General features: G+C 52.3%; 1 protein-coding gene across 15 annotated transcripts in view; it reads right to left on the bottom strand.

The window, feature by feature from the left end:
- Nucleotides 1–22264, bottom strand: part of INPP4A (inositol polyphosphate-4-phosphatase type I A) — a 72698-nt gene that overhangs the window by 44826 nt on the left and 5608 nt on the right. For 9 of the 15 annotated variants that reach the window (XM_023761486.1, XM_023761485.1, XM_023761488.1 and 6 more), the window contains 12 exons: nt 16892–17010; nt 14532–14648; nt 14189–14268; nt 12666–12777; nt 11583–11673; nt 11099–11246; nt 8770–8900; nt 6669–6773; nt 6103–6211; nt 3983–4000; nt 1343–1526; nt 68–286 (listed from right to left, as the gene is read on the bottom strand). In XM_023761486.1, coding sequence (XP_023617254.1) covers nt 68–286; nt 1343–1526; nt 3983–4000; nt 6103–6211; nt 6669–6773; nt 8770–8900; nt 11099–11246; nt 11583–11673; nt 12666–12777; nt 14189–14268; nt 14532–14648; nt 16892–17010 — 1433 coding nt within the window. The remainder of the gene's footprint in view (nt 1–67; nt 287–1342; nt 1527–3982; nt 4001–6102; nt 6212–6668; nt 6774–8769; nt 8901–11098; nt 11247–11582; nt 11674–12665; nt 12778–14188; nt 14269–14531; nt 14649–16891; nt 17011–22264) is intronic. The other 6 variants (XM_023761487.1, XM_023761497.1, XM_023761498.1 and 3 more) reach the window with 1 other exon arrangement.

The following is a 22264-nucleotide window of genomic DNA, read 5'->3' as shown; positions in this document are numbered from 1 at the left end:
CAGCTGTGGGACGTTTCCAGTTTCACCCCGAGCTCAGCAGCACGATGAGGCAATGGGCAGCACTCACCCACTCCTCCTCGTGCCAATCCACCTGCAGAGAAGACCGGCTGTTCCTGCCCGTCCACCTGGCCATGAGGGTGTCCTGGTCATTCCTGAGCATCACCTGCTCCTCCTCGGTCGAGGTGGGGGAGGCCTTGGAAGCAATATAGTCGGGCCGCGCCGCGTTCAGCCCATGGATGGAGTTGGCCAGCAGCTTGCAGTCGCAGACGGTGACCAACTGCCGGGTCTGCAGGCGCACACACACCGGGGCCGCTGAGCTCCAAGCCAGGGACTGCCAGGCCTGTCCTCTCTGAGAGCTCGGACCTGCCTGAGCCCCTCCGCCCCCTCCACAGCCCGCAGGACGCCGAGCCTGGACTGCCTCGTGACCGACCTGCGGACCCTTAGCCAGAATTCCTACCAAGAAGACTGGAGAACATGGGAGAATGAGGGAGGATGAGGAACCTCTACCAGCCCTTGTGCCTGCCTCTGAGCTGACATCGCTCAAGGAAGGGCCTAAAGAGGGCCCCGCGCCCCAGCCTTCAAGGACGAAGGGCGGTCTGTCCCCTCTAATCCAGGCGCCAGCCTTACTTTGGCTTAGTCACGGAAGCCTATCTTCTGCAGCTACCTCCTGGAGCCCGGCCCCAGCTCTGGGGGCTCCGTGTGCGCTCCCTTTCCCATGACTGATGGTGACCCGTGGGGAGGATGGAACATGTTCTGCTCAGGAACAGTGCCTCCCCGCACAGTGCTTGTGACCAGGGCAGTGTGAGCAGAATCTCTGTGTGTGCGTGCGAGGGACAGAGAGATCAGTAATTTGAAGACGCATCACCCATCAAAAGGACCTGAGGTAGCACATCCCAGTGTAGATGTATCCTTATGTCTTTTAAATCAGGATCAAACTGCCATCAATGAAAGGCTGGTTATATATAAGCCAATAAAATATACTGTTCTTATGTTATGTCTGTATAATAACTCGCTTTCTCTTTTTTTAATTCCAAGTACAAGTGAACCATGGGGAAAATGTGCTCAGTGGGTGGTTACTAAGAAAGCGTGGAACTGTCAGGCCTTAACAGGGACTCCTCTGGCCCTGCTGGGAGCCGCCTGTGCAGAGAGCAGCGGCGGCCGTCACAGCCCTGGCCTGTCCTTTGTCCACGGGCAAATCACCAAGCCCCTGGACCTTGTGGGAACTGGATCTGAAGCTCACCTTCCAGATCATCCCAATGTCACCCACTGGGTGAATGGCTTTGGGCACCCTCTGCCACACCGAGGGAGCCCCGCCCACACGCAGCAGGGCCGCCCCTCCTACCTTGTCTGCCAAGATGGCGAGCGTCCTTTCGAGGCCAGTGGCAGACCGGTCCTTGGCCGCCCTCGAGAGCCGCTCTGCGTAGTAACTCACTTGGGTTTTCAGGGTGTTGATCTGGGCGATGATCTCCTTGGCTCTGGTGACGTCCTGTGGTATGTAGATGATGGACTGGCAGCTGGATGACGTACTAAGAAAGGGAAGAACAGACCGATGAGGCTGGCAGCGCCCTCCCACCCAGCCCGCGACCCACACAAAATGAAGCACTGCCACGCAGGGACGTGCTCCTGGGCTGGGATATCGAGGAGAGCCTTCCTGTCTGTATGTGGGGCACAAGGGAGGTACAGATAGGGCTTCCTGCAGAAGCCTGAAGCATTAACATACATTAAGTCTCCTATTATATCTGTCTGTAGCTGTATCTGTACCATGTGTACGGACTTTGTGCGCAAATATTAAACCCAGAAATTACCTCACTGTTGAATTCTCAGCAGGACTTAAGTGGAGACATGGGGTCTGCTGATGCCAAAGGGGTCCGCTTGTCATAGTGAAGGGAAACTTCCCAGGGTGCAAGACTTTGCCAACAGGATCCTTGATTTTTCATTTGGCCAATTGGGACTTCAAACCTGCTGTGCCCACACCCACAGCTCTCCTCCCTCCCGTGTTGACCCCAGCAAATCCTCAGAGACCCGCTGCCTTCCCTCCCCTCTCCAGGACTTTCCTCCATTGAAATGTGAAGGTGGAGAGCGTGCCAAGCCAGAGGCCCTGGACCCTTTAAACCTGGCTCTTGTCAAACCTGGGAGCTTTGGAAACCTGCTTCTTCCTCCCACCCTGCCTCCTCGCCACCAAGCAGCGTGTGTATCTTGAGATCTGAGGTCAAAGCTACAGCCCAGCCATTACTGGACACAAATAAATACCAGCCTCGGAGAGCCAGCCAGCGTCCCGGCGGCGTGGGGCCTGCTGGCATGGTGGCCCTTCCAGACAGAGATGGTAAATTGCATGTCTCTCAGCTAAGATCCCAAATCAACCCGATATTATAAACAGATTTTTCAGACCATGTGTGGAAGCTGAGGAAAGCAGGGAGGGGAAGGATGAGGCGCCAACGCAGAGGTCTCTCCCACAGCCGGGAGTCGTGGGCTCTGGCTGGAGTGGGTGTCCCCTGCTTCACTGAATGAGGGGCCCTGCTGGTTCCCTCAGAGCTGCCCACTGGGTTTGGGGGACGAGAGAGAAAGTGGAGAGCTACACCCTCCATCACATTCTCTGGGGATGGGGGTGATTTGGGCAGGGCTGAGAACCTACCCAATGGGTTCTTTCCAGGGCTGGCTATTTATTATCCAAGTCAACACAAAATTGCCCCGCCCCTTCCCTGGATGAAATATGGGTTGAGCATGCAAAAAGCAAAACCCAAAGCACCCCCGAAGGAAAGCACACCACAAGCCCACACACAACAAAGACCTGCCAGAAGCCATGCAGCAGCCTGCGCTGCAGCCTGCGTGGTCCAACGGGAACCTCCCACAGCTCCAGGTGCACACGGCGACCTTCCAACCTGCAATCCCTCTTCCAAATGAATAGCTGCCATTTTAGACAATTCAATCTTAAAAATACAATCTCAAAATAGAGTTTAAGAACCTTTAACCCTCCTGATGTTTAGAGCACACACGTAATGTGTGCTGTACGCAGATACCCATGTGTGTACCTAGGTGGACACTTCCACACATATGTTCCTCCCCTGTGCATCCCGCCCACTCCCTGTCCTCACAGGCCACGTCCTATAACATCAAGCTGGGCCTTCCGCACAGGGAGCACATGAGTAGCTTCAAAGAGCTGCCCTTCGGGGTGACCATGAAGGTGTGAGCACGTGTGCCCATGCCTGGTCCTCACTGGGGAAAGCCGCGAGGCCTGAGCCTGGAGGGCTCCTCAGGACTTCCCGTGCCAGACGTCCGCAGAGCCCAGCATCTCAGACAGGGCCCAGCCCCAGCCCCAGCCCCAGCCTCACCAGCTCCAAGGGGGCGATCCCAAAGGCTGGCAGTGCCTCTGGGGCTGCCAACTGAAGAAGTGCCACTACAAAGCCCCGTTCTGGGCATGCCTGGGGCCTGGAGCAGCAGGGGAACCCCAGGCAGCAGACATGATGATTTCTGGCTGCCATCTAACTCTTTGGTGGAAAAAGTCACTTGGTTATTGTAATTCTTGGTAAAACTAATACTAGTAACACTGTTTTAAAATTATACCTAAACTATTAAGTATCATGAAAATGTAAGCTGGCTTCATTCCCCAAAAGGTGATGGTGAGGGGAGGTGGAGACTGACAAGCCCCGAGGTTCTTGTAATAGAGCCGGAGAGATCTCAGTCCCCCTCGGTGCGGACGGGACATCCCAGCTCCGGGCGCGGCGGCCTGGGCTCCCGGCCCGGAGAGAAGCACACCAGGTCTGCCCTCGGAGGAGCACAGGCTCGGATTTTAAAGACAAAGCAGAGACTGCGCTGGCTATTCATCATCCAAGAACATTGCAGTTGGAAGGGAACGGTGTCGGGCCTTAACTCGGAGCCCACAGCGGCACGAGGCTGAAGCACCTCTCGGGGGAGGGGACAGCACAGGCTTTCTCTGCATGAGAGCAAGACCCAGACAGACTCTCTCCACAGACAGAAAACTCACCAACACTCCTCAAAACTGCTAAAGAAAAGAACCAAAATGAAATATTAGCATGTGTTAGCAAATACCAAATGCAAACCAAAAATTTAAAAGCCCAGTTTTGTCACAACACTTGAATTTGATAGTTGAAGGACAACTAACACATGAGCCAGGTGCTCATTCCTGATGGCATGCTCATGCCCAGGGCACATCCCTGTTGGGCACAGTGCGGCTGCACTTGAAGGAAGTTTCAACGAGGAAAACCGCTCCCACCAGTTCTATGACTTTAGTAGGACATTACATAAAAATATTATATATTTGAAAAATACCACAAAGGCATATAGGGGCTGAGACGTTCTGAAGTTAACGCACGGTGTAATCGGGCATGAGCACGCCGGCCTTCCTGGGACGAGGACAGCCGGGGGCACCCCTCTTGACTGGCTTTTCCCTCCAAGGCCCCATGCCACCCTCAATCGCACGCTCATACTCCACACGCCCCGTGCAGCGGTGTGACACACACAGGGTCTCTGCTGGCTGTGCAGTCGTGGGACGGGAGCCCTGGAGCTGTCACACTGTCCAGAGAAACACCGGAGGCACTGGGCCCACAGCGGGCCTGGCCACCTGGCTTGTCTGAGCAGGAAGGGCCCTTGGTGGGGATGCGTCGAGGTGGAGCAGGCTGTCTGCAGCCTCCCCCTCCCAAGGCTGGAGCTCCCCTTCCATACCAGGCCCTCCCTGCTCCCCCTCCTCCCGCCTCCAGGAGTTCCGTGGCTCAGGGCAGCCTGCGCACCCATCTGCATGGACACTCCTCACGGTACTCCCCTCCTCACCTGTCCCCTCCAGCCTCAGCGCCATGGCCAGTGACACTCCTAGCGGCATCCCTGCCCCAACACTGCACCTGACCTTTCGTCTATCCCTGGCCCAGTCCAAGGTCCATTTTCTCCAGCCACGTCCTGACTCCCGGCCACGGCAGCACAGAGCCAGGCCAGGGCCTCCTGGCTCCGGCGCCTGCTAACTCTCCACCTGACCACCTGAGGGGATTCCCTGGCCATTCATTCCCTGGGCCTTTTATTCACCTTCCCTCAGCCCGTTCCATTCCCAGTGACGAGTGTGACCTTCCAACTCCACATTCTACGGGGGCTGTTTTCCACCAAACCTCAGCTTGCGCCTTCCCACCTCAAAACTCTGCCTGCAGCCTCTGCTCTCCACGTCCCTGGCTCACTGCCTGGCCCTGCCTCTTTCCATCTTCTCCAGAACCTGCTCGGTCCATGTTCTCCTCCACCTGCCTCACTCACTTCCATCTTTCCTTTCAGCCTCAACATGTTCACATCATAATCGTCCTCCCCAAGCGCCAGCCTTTCATTCTCTATTTCAGGTCCCAGGATCTCAGAGTACCCTCGACACTCACCACCTCCACTTCCTACACGCCCATCCCTTCACCGATTTAAATCTTGACATTCTGGAAGATCACCTCCCCCATGCCCAACGCACTAGCTCGGATTCGCAGGTCTCTCCCCGCCGCCCCTGCTGCACGCTCCACAGCACCCTGTGTGCTTGCTCCCACGCACGCCCTGCTCACACCAGGCCCAGAGCTCCTCAGGGCCAGGCCACATCTGTCGGCCCCACACTGAGGCCAGCTCTCCTCTCGTTCCTCTCCCCAAAGCACCCCCGTGCCTCCAGCTGCACCTCACTGCACTCTGCACCGGCCTTCCCCACCTGCTGCCTGGCAGCTTCCTGCTCAGCACGGCAGATCCGTGCAGCCCCTCAAGCCTTTTTGAAACTGGGAATGTTTCTCCACAGCATCCCTTAGGAAAGGAACAGCCCTCCCAGGCTGCACACTTGGGGACGTTCACAGACTGGCCAGCGACTCTCACGGACAGCAGAGCCAGCAGTCCACTCAGGGCAGCTGCCAAAAGCACCACCTTCAAGGTGATTTCCATGTGCAGGGACAGGACTACTGACCAGCTGGCCACTGCCCCCGCCCCTGCCAGCGGCGCACAGAGCAGCACAGGGGCAGTAGGCAGCCTCTCACCACGCAGCAGCGGCTGAAGGGCTGGTGCGTTGTGCTCATGTTTTGATGTTTTAACCCAGGAAGCATCACACAGCCATACGAGGACCATGACCCCCCCCCCCCCCCAGGAACTTACTGTTTCTTGGACTCTTCAAATTTGTGCAGCTTTTTGCGGAGGCCTCCTGACTTAAAACCTTGGCAGTGTGCGGCTGGCGCCCCAATGGTGACGATGTCATAGCTCTGATCTGAATGACAGAAAGCTCTCCTTCATTACCCTGGGCTTGGGCCTGTAGGCGACCCAGCTACAGGGATATGCACACGGATCTTGGGCCTGACCCTCCCCCAGGTCCACGCAGACTGCGGTTCCCTGAGCCCCACAGCCTGGGCTGTCCAGGGGCCCCTAACCTCCCAGGGTGAAGCCACACGGGGCTGAAGGCAACACGCAGCACACATCCCTACTTGGGGAGGATGACGGACGGGCAGCTTTCTGCCACAGAAACGCAAAGGAAGCTGGACGGAGGAGACACGAGAGGAAGGGGTTTGTGCTCTGAATGAAGACCTTACAAAGGTCCTGAGATGTGTCTCTCATCGAGCTGCCCAGCACAACATGCAGGCAAGGCTGGCGCAGATGTGGGGCAGTGCAGGGCCCACGTGCACAGGGGAACAGAGTGACAGGGGTTCCATAAGAGGGGCCGCAGTTACCTGATCCTCCATCGTCCTGAACCCTCATTCTTTGTATGTGCAAGTTTGTGGGAACAAATTCCAACTTTTTATCTGCTTTCAAACTGCTCGCTTTAAACGAGGGACCTAAGAAACGGAATATTCAAAAACAAAGGGCGTCAACATGTACCCGCACTCACGAATGGCAGCAGAAAGGGGGATTGTGGGGACGCTGCTCAGAAAGCAGGTATGGGTGGTCTCAGCCCTGGCAATTCTGCGTTGCCTACGAGCGCATTTCACTTCCAGACACTAAAGGAGGGCAGCCCGCCGGCCAGGAGACTGGCTCTGGGTGCTTAGGTGGGGAATGGAGGCCGGAGGCAGCCTCAGGAGGGACGGTGGATGCCTGCCCACCCATGACTCCGCTCTTCACAGAGAGGCTGACACAGGAGGAGGCTCTGTGCTGGAGGATGCCAGCAGCACTATAAAAAGCCAGGCCCACGCCAGGACTGCCTGCTCCAGCTCTAGAGGCTGCCATCATCCCAGACCTCGGGGACTGGTTCAACTAGAGCAGCATTTCTCAATCCTGAAAAGTGATGGCAAGATCTGCTCACCACCCGGGCTGTGGGGATGGACAGGTGCTGGGCAGCACCTGTTCTGGCCACTAGAACGCAAACTCAAACAGGCTCCCCTGTGCACACTGGGTGGTCAAGCAGGTGGACAATGTTGTGTGACAAAGATCTGCGATCTGATTTCCACAGTCAAAATCTGTAACTAATAAAGGAACTCCATGCCCAGAAAAGAAAGGACTTACAAACTACACTGACAATCAGGGTAGAAGAGGTAAGCGGTGAAGAAAGGAAGATTTAGCCCTAACCGGTTTGGCTCAGTGGATACAGCATCAGCCTTCGGACTCAAGGGTCCCAGGTTCAATTCCGGTCAAGGGCATGTACCTTGGCTGCGGGCACATCCCCAGTGGGGGGCCTGCAGGAGGCAGCTGATCGATGTTTCTCACTCATCGATGTTTCTAACTCTCTATCCCTCTCCCTTCCTCTCTGTAAAAAATCAATAAAATATATTAAAAGAAAAAAAAAGTAAGGAAGATTTATTTTGCCAGGATACAAAATACAGGCAGGCACTGTCCGCTCTGCACGAGGCTGCTCACTGGGCACGTACGGCGGCCCCGGCACCAGCAGCAGGGAGCCTGCTGGAATCGCAGAATCCGCTATCAATAAGACTGGGCATTTAGACACAGTGACATTGAGAGGCTCTGCTCCAGAAAACTCGGGCTGTGTGGTGTCAGACTCTCCCAGGTAACTGGCATCCAGCCTGGTAGGTCCCCACGTTCCTTCAAACAAATGCTGCCTTTTCTCTTAGAAATACACTGGGATCTATTCTTCAGATTCAAAGCAAACCAGGGCGCCAGCATCTTATTATCACTCCTGTGTTCACTTCTCCGCAGCCAAGTTCATGGACATGCTCACACGTTCTGGGTCAAAAGTACGGTAAGGGCTTATGATTTTCTTTCAAGCCTGAAATTTCATTATGAAGAGCAGAAGGAGGGAAGAATCTAAAGATAGAGAATAAAGTAATGGAATGCCCCTCCACGCCCCCCCCCCCAAAAAAAATCATTCCGTTTGGAATAAAAAGGGAGTAAGTTAAGAACAGTCTTCTAAACCTTCCCTGAGAGTGTTCTGAAAATCAAAGGGTATCTTCCAAGAAAAGGTGAGGTGTCTGTACTCCATCTCCCTTTGGAGCCTTAAAATAGCGAGTTCCACTCAATCTATATTTCAATGCAAATGCCACTGTTAAACTGGGAAATGGAGAAAAGTGCTTGTCGAAGGCACAGGGCCTCCATCCTTTGGGCATTTCACTGCTATTAGGTCATTGGTCTCTCCGAAATCTCATCGCACAGTGGTTGTTTTGGCACATGGCTCCTCGGAAGGAATTTTCAATGTAATTCACAGATTTGCCTTCTTAATTAGGATCTGAAAAATCTAAATTTTAGAGAATTCACACCTCCATGAGAATCTATTTTGAAAAATCCATTTGAGTGTCTGCCAGTGTGACCATCTGAGCGCTCCTGGGGTCGAGTCCCAGCGGGAACACAAGAGTGTGGTGTAGTGATGGAGAGACCTGTGCCCACCTTTGTACTGATGCAGGTCGGTCAGGTTCTCCTGGTACGTGAGGATGATGGTCTGGTACTGAGTGACAATCTGGCGCCGGAGGCTCTCCCAGCAGGGGGACAGCTCCCCCAGCTCCTCCAGTTCACACACTCTGCAAGCAAAACACAGGCGTGAGGCCCAGGGTCTGCACCACCAGAAAACAAAGTGCACACAGGAGCACGGAGATGCCAGGGAGGCCCCAGCACCGGAGTCTGAGCCGAGCAGCAGGGGCGTGACGGGCCCTCCAGGAGGAAGGGCTGCACGAGACGCAGACCCCGACCCCAGGGCAAGTGCACAGAGAAGCTTTTTACAGAAACGCAGCCAAATGTTTGAGGCAAACTAAGTGGAGGAGCGGAGAGGAGAGCAGCTCCACCCTGGCCCGACACCCTGGCTCCTGACAGAAACCACATGGGCGAAGGCTCAAGCTGCAGCCACTGGGCCTGGGCAGAGCAGAATGACCTGTGACCCTCCCAAACACGAGGGGCTGGAGACCTGTAAGTAACTGCTATGATTTGTTGTCTCCAGACAAATAAAACACAAGACAAATTAAAAACAAACAAACAAAAAACAGGTTAACCGTTTTAGGAACCTGGGGAGCAGGAAAGTATAAAAGACCTAAAATCCTCATGTTATAAGAAATCAGTACTGATTAAAAGTACTCTGTACAGCAGTTAACACTAACATGGAAACCCTGAGACTTACGTTTTTAACCGCCTTCGGCAGTATTTAGCTTTTTATACTATGCACATTTTCCTTCGAAGGAAAAAAACCTAATTTATACAAGTTTTTAGGAATCTACTAAGTTGTCTGATGTTAAAAAAAACATTGTACTACTTTATTATTATATTAGCAAAATTAATGTGCCCTGGCTGGTGTGGCTCAGTTGGTTGGAGCATCGAACTGTACACTAAAAGATTGTGGGTTCGATTCCCGGTCAGGGTACATACCCAGATTGCAGGTTTGATCCTTGGTTGGGCATGTACAGGAGGCAACTGATCTATGTTTCTCTCTCCCTTCTTCTCGCTGCCAAATCCATTAAGACATATCTTTGGGTAAGGAGTAAGAGAAGTTAATGTAAAAGAACACCCTGTGCAGATCAGGCTGTGGGGCTTGCAGGAGAGCAGCATCCTCGCTCAAAGGCCCACTGGCCCCAGCCTCAGCTCAGCTCACGCGCACCCTGTGGTCCCTCTGGATGTCTCTGCCTGTGTTTCATGTGGCTCCTTCTTATGTGTCAGTTTAATGTCACAGAGGCCTGCTCAGACCACCCTCCCTCTCAGGGCCCCCTTTTACTTTCTGCTGACACATCTGGGGCTCCATGTGTGGCCCCCAGCTCTGTTAATGACTGTCTCCCAGGGCGTCTCGCTCATCAAGGAGCCTCACACTGAGCACAGCACCTGCCACGTGGCTAGAGTGAGAAACAACACGACCCTCGAAAGCAAAATGCTTCCGTGAACAGTCTTTAAAGTTACAGTGCATGTGAGCACATACCTAGTGCCAACAGTGGGAAATGATGCCCTAACTAGAACTTATAAGAAAAGTGAAGATATAGGGTAGCTATGTATAAAGGCACAGATATAAAAAAGCTGAGAGGAAAAATGTAAAAATTAAAATACATATAAAAGATGTATAAATAGAGAGAAAGCAGCTCTTTGCATTTCTTGCCATTTTTCTTTTAAGTTTGATTTTTTTAAGATGAAAATTTAAAATGAAACAGTTGTGTTAAAACAGCAGGATTCTGGTTGCAATGTTTTCGTTCACGCTTTTGTTAATTGTGTCTGTAATTAACGTCATTTTATGACAAGGAGCAGTAATGACAGTGAAGGGCGAACGGGAGACACAACCTACATGCTGAGCCACCCAGGCTCCTCCCTGCCTGGGGACCAGTGGCGCATGCCGAGCTGGAAGGATGCCCAATGGGTCCTGCTTAACTTTCTGGAGCCCATATCACTGTGGCCCTGCCCACAGAAACTGCTGACCCCGGCAGCCATCACCAAAGAATGACCAGCTACTTTTAACTTCCTAAGGCCAAGGGAGCGGTGAAAGGAGAGGGAAGGGAGCGGGGACCGAGTGCCGGGTGCGTCTAGTGCTCCAGGCACATTGCCTTGTGAAGTCTTTGCACAGAAACCTCAGGATGCAGATGAGCAAACGGAGGCTCTGGACGCCCAGGCCACAAAGCAGCCAAGGGCGGAAGCTGGCTTGTCATCTGGCCTATCTGGGCCAGTGCTTCGTCCACCACACACATCTAAGATCTTTCCGGAAGGCAGGCGGCGCGGGCATGGTGGGCGGGCAGCCGCTCCACATGGGCCTCACCTGGCTGCATCTTCTTCCAGCAGCAGCTTCACGAACTGCCGGGGCACGTGCAGGGAGAGCACGCTCTCCGCCATCTGCTCCAGGATCCGCAGGTGGTTGCCGTCGGTGGTGGGGAAGCGGTACATGCGGCAGATGGCACCACCGAACACTGAGGGGCGGGGAGACGGAGACTGTGTGAGCAGCTGCAGACCTGGCCGGGTCCTCCTCCCCACGCCCCCAGGTATCCTGACTGTTCCTCTCAATCAAACACTTAAACCCAAAGCCCTCCAGGTGACTGAGCCTGAATGCTCTTCCCCTGGGACATGCAATCCCGTTCTCCCAGAATGAACCACTAACTCCCAAATACAAGGGCTGTGCCAGTGAGGCCGGCAGCCACTAAGGCCAATGTCAGCAAGAGACAGCCACAGAGGTGGGTGGAAAGGGTGACTGGGCCCGACTGGACTCTCCCGAGAGGGGCAAGAGGACCGTGGGGGAATCCGCTCACCCGATTTCAGCAATGTGTCTTTACGCAACGAAGCATATTTGGATCGGATTCCCAACGCTTCGGTCAAGCTCTCGTCCACGGGGAGGACCATCTAGTGACATACAGAAAAGCACGAGAAGCCATAGGCTGAGGTGAGCCCAGCGCACTCCACAGGGGTGGTGGCCGCCAGATCTCATGAAGGAGCTCTTAAGGTGAATGGCACCATCCACTCCACAATGAATAGGTCACCTAGGCCACCGACTGATCAACCCACGTCCCAGTACAGTGGACGTGTCCCACTCAAAATTTTCCAGAAATGCCTGTCTTTCGACTACGTCATTTCACCTCATATTTCAGTGTTTTGACGTGTAAAGTAAAAGGGAGGGAAAACGATACCCAGAAATATTTCCATAGCTGACGTTCTGGGCTTATTTGGGGTAAAATGACCTATCTCTGTATTTTAAAATGGTATGTACCAGCGCTTGAGTTCTAAACTGGAATTCTAGTCTGAGAGCACAGATTGTCTCTGAACATGAGTGAGAGAAAAGGTGAGGAGACAGCATGGGAGGGAAAGGGGATGGGAAGACAGAGCCTGAGAGGGGGTGTGAGAGGCGGCAGGACGTGTGCAGACTTGAGATGTGTGTGCATGAGGCGACCATGAGCGCCTGAGTGCCTGGGAGAGGAAGGTACTAACAAAATACCAGACAGTCTGGGTCTCATTCCCCACCCCCAACCCCAGCCACCTCTCCCCCGTCCTGACTGCACCCCCATCACCTCTCCCCCCTCCTGACTGCACCCCCATCACCTCTCCCCCCTCCTGACTGCACCCCCTCCACACCCCTCTCCCTTCCTGACTGCAGCCCCTCCGCCAGGCTCCCCCCACCTCTTCCCATTCTGGAGAGGTGGCCCGTGTGGCCTGGGCAGAGGCAGGCTCCAGGGCAGCAGAGCCTGAGGGGCTCCCTTGTCTCCCCTTTGAGAAGCGCCCAGGGGACTGGTAGGTCCTATGGCGGGTGGACAGTGCAGGCCCACCTGCCCCTTCCCTGCGGCAGAGGCAGCGCCCATCTAGACAGGGGCCATCACTCCTTCCCATGAATGGGTGCTCACCCTCCCGTTGATGGTGTCCACAGCCCGGGTCACTGGAGGCCGCTGGTCTGACTTCTCCTCCATCTGCCAGCCGATCACCGTGATGTTACCCACACGGTCACTCTCTGCAGACCTGCAACAAGCAACGTGCTTTGGGAAGTGGCATCGTGACTGGGCTCCATTTCTGCGTAAGCTCAGCATCTGTCACCAAGGTCTAGGGCGTGCCGGGACCTGGCCGGCTGGCCAGTCGGGCAGCACTTGCTGCACGCCCAGACTCCAGGGGAGGCAGACAGGGAACCCAAGCCCCAGGAGAAGTGCGAGCATGCCTGGGGACCTGAGGGGAGGAGCCAGTGCTTGCTCCCCTGGGCTGACCCCTGCCCCACACAGCAATGGGGACACGTCTGGAAATGAGGACTGGAGAGAACCTTCTTCTGGGACCAGATCCTTCCTGCTCCTTCTTCAAGCTTTGATTTTCCCCAAGGCTGAGGCCTGGACCCTAAGTCAGCTGAGGCCACCCAGGGTTTCCCAAAGCCTCTGATTCCTGACACGGCACAGCTGCTGCCACTCCACCCGTCTGGCTCCCCCTAAGATCGCGGGGGGCTGCACTGCGTGGGCCCATGTGACTCATCCAGGGACGCCTGGACTATTATGGAAGATGTCTGACAGAGCCAGTGTCAACTTTCCTGTGGTCACTGCTGTGCCAAATGCCTCTGTGACTCTCAGTGTCCTCATGCCCGGGAAGTCCTTTCCCCACACTATCCCAACAGTCCTCGTCAGCTTCTCTTAGAGGATGATGTCCACTTCTTACGTGTGCGCGGGTCCAACTAGGATTGCTCAGGCACATCGTGTACCTGGGTATTTTCCTCTACGACCCCGTTCCCCATGACCCTCGTTTCCCTAGGACTGTTCCTCTCTCCCCAGTCAGGTCTCCACACCCACCAGGCGCCTGCAGGGCTCCTGTCCTGCCCGATGCCGGCGGCACTGCTATCACCATGGCTGCAGAGAATTAGTGCAGGGAATTAATCCTCTTTGCCAACATTTCCTTTGCTATTTTGGAATGTTTTCCCAATTTTCACATTATTTTGAAAACAAGAACACCAAGTCAGGGGTTGGGTGGGAGTTGCCCCTAAAATGAATTTGGGAAGAGTTGCCATCTTGACATCTTTCTTCCAGGGACATGGTGGGGGTCCCCCCGCCCCCACAAATATTTATTGAGCCCCAAGCCCTGTTCTATGTGCCTTAGGATACAGCAATGAAGCAAAACAGAAAAAACCCCTGCTTTCTGGGAGCGGACACTCTGTTGGGGAGGAAGCAGACACTGTAAACTCATCTCGCCGATCAGATGTGATCTAGGTCTTCCTGCAGGTCTGAGTCCAGCTGTACTCGATTTCCTGTGGATGCCACACATGCCCCCTCCATTAGCCCCCTGACAGATTGTTTGCTAAGACCAGCCTCTGGGAGAGGCAGGAAATGGGGCCCTTCCCCATGAGTCCCGGGACCTCAGAACTCAAGACCCTCTCAAAGGAACAAAATTAAATACCAACCTTAGTGTTAAATGCAACCGATGATGCCTGTCCTGGAGCAGATCCTTGACAATGAATGTCCCAGAGCCCAGTAGGTACATCTGAGGAAGAGGGAACACAGCGTGAGCCCGTGCTGTGCCTCAGCCCCATGACCAGGCCGGGGTCGCTGGCTGCTGCCCACAGCACCTCTGACCCTCACTGCAGGAGCCCAACAGGGATGTGCAGGAAGAAATTCCAAAGGCAAATCCCACAGGATATCAATTAGTGGGCCAGTGGTGAAGCCAGTCGCATGTGCTCCTCTCGCTGAAATGACTGCCCAGCTTTAAGAAACGAAGAAAGGCCCCTGAACCACGCACTACTTAACTGTTCCCTGAGATCTGTCTTTGACGTCGTACACGGAGAGTTTGATCTGCGTCATCTGATTGATGAGAGAGTCTTGGAAGAAGGCAATGCTGCTTAAGAATATAGGGTTGTTGGTTCCCTAGAACAGAAAAGAAAATCCTCAGAACACAGAGTTGAATTTTTAAAGTGATTGTTCATTTCAGAACGAGAAATTAACGTTCTTACCAACTTGGATCAACACAAATGCTCATGGCAGCTTAAACGAATGCAGTCAAAGAAAACCCCATTTTTCAAGAACGAAGGCGTCCCACAGACCCCTCCCGATCCAGACACAGCTGGGCCCAGGCGTGTCCCGAGGGCCCCCTCAGTGGGAGGCTTCTATAACATGGAAACAGGCTGACGTTCGCGTGTCGTTCAGCTTGAATACACTATGCAATTGGGTCTACTACTTTGGGCTGTTCCTGTAAGGTGTGCCAAGGCGGATGGAAGAGGAAATGAATAGCTTAAGTCGTTTCTTACTTCTAGAATCCTGTGGTTTAGAATAATTAAGGCCTGACCTATTTAAGCTATCCCTTTTTTGAGGACTAGCTGCTAGTTTCTAGATCATAGGTGGTTATTCCTGGCAGCTTAGCCTCGCTCCCCCGCCCCCAAAGCCCCGCCTGTGTGGGGACCATGCCCTGGCTGAGCGCCCTCTGCAGCTCCAGATCCAGTCTCTCCACACCTGCTGGACAGCGCCGGCCTCCCTCCATCCGCCCCTGTCAACCAGCTCTGACTCTCGCCCAAGGAGGCCACCAACTTGGGCATCTGCTTCGGTACCTGCTTCTCTGTCGTTCTCAACCTCCAAGTTACAATAAACTCTTCCATAAACCCTCCCTCTCCCTAGCCAGTGTTCTCAGTGGTTAGAGCATCAGCCCGAGCACTGAAGGGTCTCAGTGCACATGCCTGGGTTGCAGGTTAAATCCCCGGCCCAGGTCAGGTATGTGCAAGAAGCAACCAATCGATGTGCCTCTCTCACATCGATGATTCTCTCTCTCTCTCTCTCTCTCTCTCTCTCTCTCTCTCTCTCTCTCCTACTCTCTCTAAAAATCAATGGGAAAAATACACTCTTTCGGGTGAGGATTAACAAAAAAACAAAATTTAAAAATCCTCTCTCGCAGGCACCCCTTCTGCCCCTCCTTCCCAATGCGTCAGGTGCAACATCGCACTCCCTCACACACCTCTGCTCAGGTGGCCCTCACGTAACTCCTAGCCCGACTTTTGAGGCGTTCCCCTTGCTCTCCACCTGTGCCTTCTGCACACATGAACAGGCTGATGTTATTCTCCAAGACACATGATGCTCCCCATCGCCATTACAGGACTCTGCAATGCTCCGCAGCTGTGGTCCCTAGACCGGCAGTGTGGGCATGACCTGGAGCCTGGGAGAAACACAGAGTCTTGGGCCCCACCCGACTTATCGAGTCAGAATTTCACTACGTGGCGTAGGAAGCCACCTCCGATCCTCAGAACTAGCTGGGAACCCATCCTCCTGGTGCCATCCTCACCCTTCACACACCTGCACTCTGCTGGGTACAGATGCGGACACCTTCATTCATCCGCCCTCCCCCAGGATGGCCAACCTCTTGGGGGCAGGGCTGGGGCCTCAATGGCCTCTGCATCACCCGCAGCGCCCAGCACTGTGCTGCGTGTACAGACAGTGCTCAACAAAGGCTTAGAAACAGGATTGCTGACTTGAACTTGGAAATAAGTTTACAAGAGAATGAAAAGGTCTATCTTCCAAAATGTAAAGCTAGGGACGAGGAGGAAGTGCAGTGGAGCCTGCTGGAGATTGCCAGGGCGGACAATTCACACAGGAGCTCACATCGCCAGCAGAAGCCTGTGGAATCCCACAGCAACGCCTACTCTTAGTTTCACAACTTACACAATGTGCTCAATTATCTAAACGGCTTCTGTAAAATTCCCGAGGTGAATGCATAACATTTAGTTTAATGAAAAAGTAAGTATATAACACACAACTCAAAAGGATATAAAGATAAAAACCAATTAAAACAGGGGTATGTCCACTAGGAGAGTTGGTTAAGAGTTACTCTCCAACTGGAAGTGACAAGGAAGAATTGGATCTTCCTCTTAAAAGGCAGCCAACTTTATAGCATCACTGTTCAAAAATACCCAGCCAGTAACTGGCCAATGATTGTAAAGGATATGGCAAAAACAGTGCCCTCCAGAACTGTGATGAAAAATATCACTTACTAAAAACACATGGACAACAGCAAGAATTCACATAGAAATGATCCCGGCTACAGGTGCTCAGGTCACCGAGCAGCCTCCCCCGGGGTGAGACTGCGGCGAGCCTGTCCCCGAGCCCCGGGGGCCAGCAGCACCCACCTCGATGATCTCCGTCTGCGCGTGCTTCGTCCAGAATGCCTGTGGAGGGGTGGTCACACTCACTGCTACAAAACTATTTGGTTTCCGATCTAGCGATGGCGTATGCAGCTCACTACAAGCTATGGAATCAAGATGTGAGAGAAAAGAATCCTTTAAAATCAGGCTCTAGTTAGTTCTGTGTTCCACACACACTCAAAGAGCAAAGACAGTAAATGACACTCAAAAGGATGAGGCAATTACATGGTCTGTTGTCACAGGGAGCTGATTTTTTAATTGGAAACAATCTCTACTCACACCCCCCCCCCCCCGCACACACACCTCCCCGGACACCATGGCAGCAGTGCCCTAGCTGCAGGGAAGGCGAGCCCAAAGGGCTTTCTGCACCCATGGAATGGCGCACAGAGCCAACCATCTCACATGCACATCTAGTGTTCTGAGCATTTTGGGACAGATTATAAGACTCAGAAGTTCAATGGTAGAAGTGACTTACGGGGAAAACGGTCCTATTGCATGGACTCTAACATGTATCTTTGTAAAACGCACTGCGAAAGAAAGATGACCCACTGCCACACAGCAAATGCTACCGACCATAAACACTTTGTCATTACAGAAAAACATGAAGAAACATGCTCCGTGGAACTGATTAAATGTACGGCAAGTCAAAGTTCTGCACCGGAAGAAGCAGCTTTTCTGGCAGAGCAATAACCACCCCCGAGTGCTCGGCTTTTGCTTGCTTTCAGAGTTCTCAAACAACTGACTTCGGCCCTTTTTGTCAGTGTTCTCATTGCCTTTATGGAGGAAAAAACTTTTTGGAGGGCCTCACACTGTCGTTCCTGCTCCCATCTTTCTCATTTGATTTTTAGAATGCTCTCTAGTGATTTAAAATTTAGAAATTAACTTTTACTTCTGGAAATTAACTTTGGTTCTCTGATTATCCCTTGTAATATTGTCTCATATATCTTGAATCTTCATTATTTATTGGATACTAGAGGCCCGGTGCATGAGATTCGTGCACTGAGGGGAAGGGGGTCCCTCAGCCTGACCTGCGCCCGCTTGCAGTCCAGGACCCCTCGGCATGCATCCCTCTCAGAAATCTCTCTCGAAGTCTGGAAGCACTTGGGGACGTCTGACTGATGGCTTAGGCCCGCTCCCGCCACCACCGCTGCGCTCGCCAGCCATGAGCCGGCTTCTGGCTGAGCGGCGCTCCCCATGTGGGAGCACACTGACCACCAGAAGACAGCTCCTGCATTGAGCATCTGCCCCCTGGTGGTCAGTGTGCATCATAGCGACCAGTCGTTTCGCCATTCAGTTGATTTGCATATAACCCTTTTACTATCCTATATAATAAAAGCCTAATATGTAAATTGTCCCTCAGGAGTTAGACTGGGAGTTTGATCACTCGCTATGACGTGCGCTGACCACTAGGGGGCAGCACGGAACATGGACGTCAGCGACGCGGCGCTGGCAGCAGGTGGCAGTGGAGGCGCTGCCAGCCCCGATGGGCCCTGATGAGAGCAGGACCGTGGCGGGATGGTGGAGCAGGTGAGCGGGTGGCACCAGGCCAAGGCAGGGTGCCAGGCGGGGCCACGGGGCTGCGAGGCTGGGGGCGTGAGCTGGGGCGGCGAGCCTGGGGGCATGAGCTGGGACCTGATCCCTGAAGGCTACCCCGAGGGACCCCACCCATGCACGAATTCATACACCAGGCCTCCAGTATCCTATATAATGAAGAGCCAATATGCAAATGGTCGTCACATACTCACGCCCTGGCTGGGAGACCTGAGGCTGTGCCTCCCACCCCGTGTTGGGGCCAGGAGACCTGAGGCCGGGCCAGGGAACCTGAGGCTGTGCCCCCTGCCCCAGGGCTGGGGGACCTGAGGTTGCCCTCCTGCCCGGCAGGGCTTGACGGGGGTGGGGCCAGCCGGGTCTGGGCGCAGGTGGGCGGGGACTTGACTCTGGGTTCTGCGGTGTGCCCCAGACTCTGAGAGGAGGGAGATTTTCATATACATTTTACTAATTTTCTTTCATCTCTGACACTTCTATTATAGAGAAAGGGCAAATAGCAATATTAAAATATTTCCTCTAATTAATTCCCTTTTAATGTGCACAAATTTTGTGCACTGGGCCTCTAGTAGGATAATAAAATACAAAGAGCTTGGCTTTTGAGTTCTGAGAGTCATATGTACCATGTGACCATCAGCAAAGCAAGGTAGAACTTTTCCCTCAGGCTAGAAAGTTCCCCTTACTTCCAGCCTCTGTGCGCATCACAGCGACCGGTCATTATGCAGTCACTTCCTCACTTCCATCACTGCTGTCTATTCTTGAATTGCACATAAGTGGAATGTTTTAAGATTCACCTATATTGTTCCATATATATATATATCCCATTGTATAAATGCACCAAGTGTTCTTATCCATTTTGTTAGTAGACATTTGGGTTGCTTCACTTTGAGCCATTATAGATAAAGGTGCTATAAACATTCCTGTTCAAGTCTTTCTGTGAACTGCGGTTTTCCTTTCTCTTGACAAGCACCTAAGGGTGGCATTTCGAGGTTACAGCAGAGGACAGGTCTCACTTCACAGCTAACAGTTCTCTAAAGTGGCTGCACCATTTTACAGCCATCACAACGTGCAGGAATGCCAATCACAGCTGACATTTGGTGAGCTTACTGCTTATTTCTGTTGTTCTAATAGATGTTTTAATTTGCACTTCTGTGATGTGAAGCATCTTTTCACCATATGCTTACTGCCCGTTTTTATAACTTCATCAAGAGTCTAACTAAGACTTCTGCTTATTTTTAAATTGGATTGTTGACTTTTTAATTGCTGGTGTGTAAGCATTCTACTGTACAGCTGCCCTCTGTCCAGTATATGTGCTGTGAATATCTTTTTCCCAATCTGTGGTTTATCTATTCATTTTCTTAAACATTTTTAGATTTTATTTTAGATTTTTAATTTTAGGAACTGGTAGGCAGAAAATTGTCCCTCCCCCCAAAAAAGTATCCACGTCCTCGTCCCTGGAACCTGTGAATATATTACATCTCCAGCAAAGGGCTGCAGATGTGACTGGGTCATGGAATCATCAGATGTGACATGGGAGGTCATTCTGGATCATCTGAGTGGTCTTAATCTGATCACGTGAGCTCTTAAAGCAGAGAGGAAGGTGGAGTCAGAAAGATGTGATCAAGGAGAAAGGTGAGATCCAAGGTATGGAAGGACCCAACCTGGCACTGCTGGCTCTGCAGATGGAAGGGGCCCACAAGCCAAGAAAGGTGAGGGCCTTTCTAAGCTGAGAACCAGCCTCAAATGGCAGCTGGCAAAGAAATGGGAGCACAGTCCTAAAATGGTAAGGAACTAAATTTCGCCAACAATCTGAATGAGCAAGGAAACCCCCCCAAACCCATAGAAAGGAACGCAGCCCTACCGATGGGTTGACTTTGGTGCTGTAAGGCTCAAAGCAGAGACCCAGCTGAGCCCACTGGAGTTTTGACCTAAGGGAACTGTAAAGATAGTAAGTTTGTGTCGTTGTAAAATGCTAAATTTGTGGTGGTGTGTTATGGCAACAATAGCAAGCTGAAGCACAGAGTTAGTGCTTTCGCTTTCTAAGAAATCTCGGACCACCCTGAGGCTGAGTTATTTCATTCGTTTACTTCTAGAACCTTTAAGGCTTTATGTTTTAAGTTCTCTTCTATCTTTCCTACGAGTCTACCTCAGCAGCAATCAGGGATTGGGCTGTTCTGCCGCCTCCCTCTCCTTTATGCTGTGCCCTTAAGGGAGCCATGGTCTGGTCCCTCTCGGCTTGCCTTCACCAGGTGTGGTTCTTCACACACATGCAAGGCCAGAATAGCTGGGTTTCCAAATACAACTGATGGCTGAGCAATAACAGGTGGCCAAAGGCTGGGAAAACTTATCAGTTTAAGGGCTGATGAGCCAAATGCCACCTTCAGAACACACCTTCCCACAAGTGACATTCCCTCCTGGCCTCACCCCCGACCCAGCCTACCTAAATGTCACCCAATGTTTAATTCCTAGCTCTGAGTTCCATAGCTCCCACAAGGCTTTCTCTCAGCAGTCCCCGGTCCCCTCTCCTTCTGTTCACTGCTTATATCACTCCTTCAGCCTATTTCCTCAGAAACCATTAATCTCTGACATGCATGCCTTGTCTCTCCAACCATATCACCTGTAATCCCAGCTGAGCAAACACTGCTGAGGTAAAGAATAAAGCATATTTCAGGTGCATATCATTTGACTCAGCAATTCCAGATCCAAGAATTTGTCCTAAGAAAATAACCAGCAAAATACATGAAAGATCTATGTGCAAGTACGTGCACTGTGGTGGTGTTTATAGCGGCAAACGGGAGGGAACCTAGGGGCTACCAACAGAGATGGTTTAAGGTGAGTGTGGCACAGCCGTAGGCAGATTCTCTCTGGGCACCCAGTACGATGAGGCAGTTCCATGTTTATTAGAATGAAAGGTGCCAGTGATATTTTGCTACATGAGAGGAAAAGCCATGTTAAGAACATTAGGGTAACATTTCTGTAAGTAATTCCACCATCTACAAACCAAAATCATTATAGTGCTGTGTGGGTGCAAAAATACCTGGAAAGACTCACACCAAAATGCTATCTCTGAGTTTCTCTCTCTCAGGAATTTCTTTTCCTCTAACATTTGTTGTAATAAATGTTTTAAAATAAGTACTTTCCTTTTTGTTAATCCTCACCCAAGGACATTTTTTTCTATTGGTTTTTTAGAGAGAGTGGAAGGGAAGAAAGGAGGAAGGGAAGGAGGGAGGAGAGGGAGGAGGAGGAGGAGGAGGAGGTGGAGGAGGAGGAGGAGGAGGAGGAGAAGGGGAGAGAAAGAGAGAGAGAGAGAAAACATCAATGCAAGAGAGACACATTGACTCGCTGCCTCCTGCAGGAGCCCCAACTGGGGCCAGAGATAGAACCTGCAACCCAGATATGTGCCCTTGACTGGGAATTGAACCCATGATCCTTCAGTCCGTGGGTGAATGCTCTAACCACCGAGAAACACCGGCCAGGACAGTACTTTTTAATTTTAATCTATATATATTTTTTTATTAAGATAAAACATTTGATCAATCATCTGGCTCCTCACCTTTTTTGCTTAATTGTGGTAAAATTCACTTCACATAAAATTCACCCTCACCTTCTAAGGCTGTTTCATCCTCTATGTCTGTATTACTTGACTTGTCACATGCAGAAACAGCCTGATTTCTATCTAGGGGTGAGGGTCTCAACTCAATTCTATCAACTCTCATGCTTTCTGGTTTTACTCTAGATGTGGCTGTCAGAAGTCCAGGGAACCCTGACTCGATCAGGGTGTATTGAAACCTCTGCATAACCTGGTGCATAACC

The sequence above is a fragment of the Myotis lucifugus genome, unplaced genomic scaffold, assembly GCF_000147115.1.
Source record: "Myotis lucifugus unplaced genomic scaffold, Myoluc2.0 scaffold_210, whole genome shotgun sequence".
NCBI lineage: Eukaryota > Metazoa > Chordata > Mammalia > Chiroptera > Vespertilionidae > Myotis > Myotis lucifugus.
The sequence above is the reverse complement of the archived record's forward strand: the minus strand, read 5'-3'. Positions and strand labels throughout refer to the sequence as shown.